Source organism: Eurypyga helias, unplaced genomic scaffold, assembly GCF_000690775.1.
Source record: "Eurypyga helias isolate BGI_N326 unplaced genomic scaffold, ASM69077v1 scaffold6973, whole genome shotgun sequence".
NCBI classification, from domain to species: domain Eukaryota; kingdom Metazoa; phylum Chordata; class Aves; order Eurypygiformes; family Eurypygidae; genus Eurypyga; species Eurypyga helias.
The window spans coordinates 151,996-157,995 of NW_010241786.1; the positions used below are offsets into that span (position 1 = coordinate 151,996).

The window sequence follows — 6,000 nt, forward strand, 5'->3', positions numbered from 1 at the left end:
AAGGGGAAGGGGGAAAAAAACCCCGCCTTTTCCTAAATTTAACTGTTTGTTTGTTTGTTTTTAAACAGGATATTCAGAAATACTTCATGGCCATCCTATAAACCCCATTATAGCTGTAAGTGCACCAGGCCAGGATCAAAGTAATTGTGCAGTTCCAGTACCTGCTGATTTAAGGGAGGAAAGCAACCACATAACTCACAGCCAGCTCAAATCCAGCAGGGTCCTACATCCACTGGTCTCACTGGAAAAGACCGCTGAACTCATGCATTGCACTAAAGCCTCTGGGCCAGGTACAGCACAAAACAAACCATGACTTCCCAGCAAAAACGTGCAGATCAGACAAAAGGAAAAGACCACATGTGTGACAGTCCCTAGAAGTTTTAGAGATGACAGCACCAGCTTTCCTCTGAGGAGTGGTTTCCAAGTTTACATGTGTGAGGCAAAAAACATGGCCTGCAGTCTAAACTCTGACTGTGAACGTCACACCCACAAGTGATTTTTTCATATGGTCCAAACACATTCATATGCAGCACAGATCCATTTTGACACACACATACATTTTGATGAGAATTCTTATCATCCCAGGGCAGTCAGGATAAAGCAGAATATTGGCTGGATCATGGAAAAAGAGGTCCTTAAATCAGGATTAAATAGCTCAAAGACTGTTCTAACCCTAACGATCAGCAATTGAAACCAAAGGTGCACAACAAAGGCTCCTGCAGAAAAAAGAAACATCCATGAAAGACAGGAGGTCCCAGTTCTTGCCTCCCGCTGACTCCAAACTCACCAGAGCTGCTGTCTTACTGGCAGTTGCCACCAGCCTGTGGTACAGACACAGGCAGAACGCTGCGCTATGCTACTCATCCAAACCCTGAAAGTGCACCTGATCTTGTCCTTTGGATGGAAACGTAGGAGCACAGATAAGAAAGCCAGACTACACTGCTGCAGGTCCCTTGTGTAGATAATCAGGACTGCAGCATACCCCTAAGACTTTATCTTCCTCATAGGCTATGCCAGTGTTAACAAATCAGTGTGTAGGAAGGGTATTTTTCAGATGTAAATTTGCCCTGAGCGTGTACTTGGAATCTTCACGTAAGCATACATATAATCACGGCTATTACATGCAGTTTTTGAAACATGGATATTAGGTTATGTATGTTAGATCTTTCTCCTTCCTTGCTCCATCATTCCCATTCCACAGGAGCCAGGAGTTTTGTCTGTTGAATTGATCAGGGGACAATTTTCACCTCTGTCCTACTAGGACATTAGAAATACAGTATAAACAAAAAAGAAAACATAGAGGACTGGAGTGGTAGTGACACTAAAACTTATCTGTAATATTGAGTAGCCTATAACCTCTTTTTGTCAGAGAGTTTTTCAAGTCACTCTAAAAAATTCTCTAGCAGGGGCAAAATTACACTCTTGGGATATTCAGTTATTTGATAGAAAGGCTCCCACAGCTTGTTAAACCTTTCAAAACCACCTCTCAAGGGAATGTACTAAGTCTACAAGTTCATCTCATATGGAAGGCACTGAACAGGAGATAAAAATTTGATCTGGCCTGGATTCATCACTGGTGACCCTCAGGCTGAAATCTCTTGCACTCATCACAATCGCCCCTCTCTCAGGCCTTACAATTTTCTTTTCTGTTTCCTCCTTGCTTCACCAATATAATTCTATCTGAAGTGAGAAAGCTTGAAGTGGAGAAGCAGGAACAGATTTTTCATGACTAAATAGTAGCAAATGATCTTGCCACCCAATTATCGTTAGACCCAACTCTCCTTGGGTCATCAATGCAAAGCCTGCCCACTACACTAACCATGTTTTCCTTCTCCTTTCCATACCTCTGTATCAAGTATATAAAATACTAAAGCAAGCACGCTAACCCCACACATGATGTCAGATATTCTGGAGTTTATGAATATAAATTAAAATAGAAATGAAGTGGAGGCATTTCACATGGAAAGAAAATCATTGTTCTCCATATATTTTCAAAAGGCACATTTTATTGCTTTAGGCCCTGTAAGCTAACAAAAGGAAATGAGCTAGGGGCTGTCACAAAGATTGGAGCTCTGCATACTGAAATCAGTGAGCAGGAAAAGGGTAGTGGAATGGGTGGAAAGGAATGTTGCCATGGAACTGCCCTTCAGAGGCAGCTCCCCATCCAGACTAACCTGGGAAAGATTTCCTGCCTGGAAACTGATTTCAAGAGGGCTATATTTCCTCCAGCATATGGTTGGGGCTGGGGGAATGGAGTGTATCTAGATGATGTATTTTGGTTCTTCCAATGAAACTCTCAAATTGTTTGCATAAAAATATGACATGAATGTGGCTATCTCTTTCTATAAACACAGCTTAGTGATCTTCTAACAGATATGCAGAACTTCAGTACTTGTTCAGGCTTGTTGTTCGAATAGTTACTGCTTGTCTCCTCAGCTCACTTGCAATTACAACCCTGTTACAAAGCCTTACCACCACCTTGTAATTACTGAAAGAGGGAAGCTGTGAGACGGCATAAACAGAAGACAAGGGAACAGAACAGTTCAGTAACTGGAACTGCCACATAAACTGTGGCCTGAGAGGAGTTTATGCACCCTTCAGAGGGGAGCTGGGGATGCACAGAAAACATCAGGTGCAAAAAACACATTTATAGATCTGGTCAAGAACACAACTCCATACAATAGCAATTTAGCAGTCTATTATTTCTTTGTGCTCAAACTCGAACTTGGATTAAAAAAAAAAGTAAAAAATGGTTCTTATGTCCTCATGTTCCCTTGCAGGTATACGCAATCCAAACCGCAGTCCAGCCCCGTATTTCTAAAACTGCAGCACAGTCGTCAGTCATTCTGCATTTCTTTGTCCACTGTCATTGCCACACACACATTCTGAATTACCACTGAGAATAATACTACTAACATTAAATCGATAAATCCCGAGAATTCAGTTTAACTATGAAAAAAACTTCATTTACCATTAGATGGAAAAAAGGTCACCTACATCAATATATTGGGGGGGAGGGGGAGTATATTAGAAGGTAGGAAGGAACCACTAGCTAATCACAAAGTTGCTGATCAGGGTTCATCTTAAACAGTAGGAAGGCTAAATGCAGACCACACAGGTGTATCCATAGAGGGCATGTCAGACTGCAGTTTGGCTGAGAGTGAGTGTAGAAATAGGTACAAAACAACTCACCATGGAAAAGACAGACCAGAGAAAGTGGAGGGAAGCAGGAATAAAAAAAAACAAGGTATGTAATAAATAAAGACTTCTACAAAAATTCTTTCTTCCATCTAACAAGGAATACTTTGATGCCAATTAATTTGTCTCAAGTTCACGTTGGAATACTTTTGCCCAAAATCTCAGTGGTTTTATTTGTTTTCTCCTCCTCTTAAAATGTCTATTCTTTTAAGAAACAAACTCAACACACAACTCTCTGTGGAATAAGTTGTTCACCCATAAAGACATGTTCTTGAAAATCCTCTTCCCTCAAAAAAAAAAAAAAATTTGTTTCAATTAGATGTTTTCCTAACTAACCTTATTTTTCAACAAACGACACCGAGTGAATGCCCTCACATGTTTATTCAGCTGCCTCTTCAATCTCTAAAGCCTTGTAAAGACTCCACTCTTCAGCTACCTTGACTGCTGCCCTATTCCCCATCTGTTTATCATTCTTTGTACGCAGCAGTTCCGCTTGAGTTCCTTAATAAATTACTACTAGATTCCTAATTTTTAGATTATGTCTGTTCTTTTCTTAACTCCCACTCACAGTGTCTATACAAATCGTCTTACCATGTCAAGTGTGCAGAATATAAAAGAATCAGCCAGGTAGACAAGAAATCCACTTTGTATAAAAGTAGAACATGCATGAACCTCTGAGGAAGTATGTAAAAAAGCCCTGTCAGATTAGTGAGGTCCCAATGAAACATTTAGTTACTGTATAAGAATTTAAATTAATAGTGGTGTGTGTGCATTTAAAAGAAAAAACCTCACATGAGAAAAAACTTCTCTATGGCAGTTTGATCAGACTTAAAACAGCTTCTTATACTCATGAAGTTCACAGTTGCCAATGGAGGGTACTCCAGGGACTGGGAGGGGAAGGGACATTAGGCTGGCACTGTTTTTAATATGATTTCTCTAGAGATCTACTGCTGCTTTTGTCAGACCCAGGATAGTTAGGAGACAGACACCTAGTCTGTCCTGGTGTCATTATTCTTATGCTTCTGACCATGACATTTCTGGCTCCCAGCTGTCTCCAGGTATTTTCTCAAAATGCAGTACACAGGACACAGTCAAATTGTGCTTGTGGTTCTCCAACATCACCTCATGCCCTCGCTGTCCCTCCTGAGATACCCAAAGATGTTAGAAGTGAGGTTGTGAGTTGACCCTTCTGTTTAATCAGCAAACAGATGTGAAACAAGCCGTTGTGGGAAAATCACTGTTGGCCCTCCCATAACACCTTCCACAGGCAGTCAAAAGCCAGTAAGGGAATGCAACCGCAAACATAGCAGGGCTTTTTGTGGTGCAGTAACATATATCCCTAAACACCAATAAAATCATAGACCAGAAGAGGTGTAAGATCATTTCAAAAACCCTCCTGTCAGCCTGAATATATACCAAGCGCCTTTCTTACCTATCAAACCCTTCACTGAGCCAGAAGCCTTAGTAATGCAGGCTGCACCATACGTTTGCCAAACAGAGGGGTACCTGACTCTCTGAGATCACCAGAAGTGCCTCAATATTTTGATGCTTCAGGCCCCAGCATAGCTTGGCATAACTTATGCTACTGTTGGCTACAGAGGGAATTGTACCACACTATAAATGAAACAGATGTATGCTGGGGAGCTCAGAACTGGTTTGAGGAGGTTCAGTTCTTACTGCACAACAATAATGTCCCTCACTGCTCCCCATGAATCTGAAAATGTTCCCTGTTTTTCCCAGCAAAGTTTCAGCTAAAGCTTTTCATCCTAGAAACAGAATTATTAAGCATAGAGACACCATTTCTGCCTCACAAACTCCATGAACTGCAGTTCACTGGAGGCAGCAAGATATAGTGGGGACATATACTTTTTACCACATCTTTCTTCAGGATCAGCTTCATCATCACTGGTAGATAAGATAACCAGCCAAATACTCCTTTGCCTTGACCCTATATGATTGGTTTGTCTCTTTCACATATAGCCTTCTTTCAAGAATTCTCCTAAATCTCAGGAGTGCCCATCATGTTGTGACCCCACCACATCGCTGTTTCCCCCTCAGCAGCCTGACAGATGAAGAGAGTACCAGTCCTGCCACTCAGTGAAAAGTTTGCTGAGCCCACTAACAAACCTCTTCCATAAGGATGATGAAGGTGGCATTGCGTCCCTGCTCTGTGACCAACTTTCCATCAGCAGTGAGGATGTGCAGTCCCCGAGGTGCTTTTCCAGGGCATTTCTCCATCTTGGCCATGTATTTCTCCCGCAAGCCATCTGTGCAGTTGTTAGACACAATCCTTCGGTACCTGGGGAACAGTAACAAAAGGAGATTGGGCTCAGGAAGTGGGCAGAAAAAATTCTTTTTGTTTTTGGTTTTTTTCTTTCCTCCATATTAATGCATGTGTTTTTTCAAAGGCTCTAACTGCCTGAACGATTCCCTCACTGAAAGGAAGAATCAAAGGAATCTAATGCTTTATTAAATTGGAGAAAGCCAAACAAATCACAATCCCACCTTCTCCAGAGATTCTCAAAAGCATTATTGAGAACAGACACACTTTGTGGAGGTGAATTATTCTGCACTGCTAAAAGGCAGAGGACTCCCCAACTCCCCATGCCTGCAGGACTGCACCCTGCTACCCAGCTTTTTAATTATGCTTTTTATTACATTTTGTCTGCTGCTTCTCTGCTAGAAGGAAGTTGGAATGATCTGCCAAGAGCTTTGTCCAGTCCAATTTTAAAATGATTTAAGGAATGGGCTTTTCTCTTGGCTCTTCTTGGAAGAGGTTGGCTAACTAGCAAGACACTTCGC

At 41.6% G+C, this 6,000-nt stretch overlaps 1 protein-coding gene across 1 annotated transcript in view; it reads right to left on the reverse strand.

Moving 5' to 3' along the window:
* Nucleotides 1–6,000, reverse strand: part of SORCS3 (sortilin-related VPS10 domain containing receptor 3) — a gene marked incomplete at its 5' end in the record, with an annotated part of 80,522 nt that overhangs the window by 22,685 nt on the left and 51,837 nt on the right. The window contains one exon of the mRNA XM_010148859.1: nt 5,326–5,497. Coding sequence (XP_010147161.1) covers nt 5,326–5,497 — 172 coding nt within the window. The remainder of the gene's footprint in view (nt 1–5,325; nt 5,498–6,000) is intronic.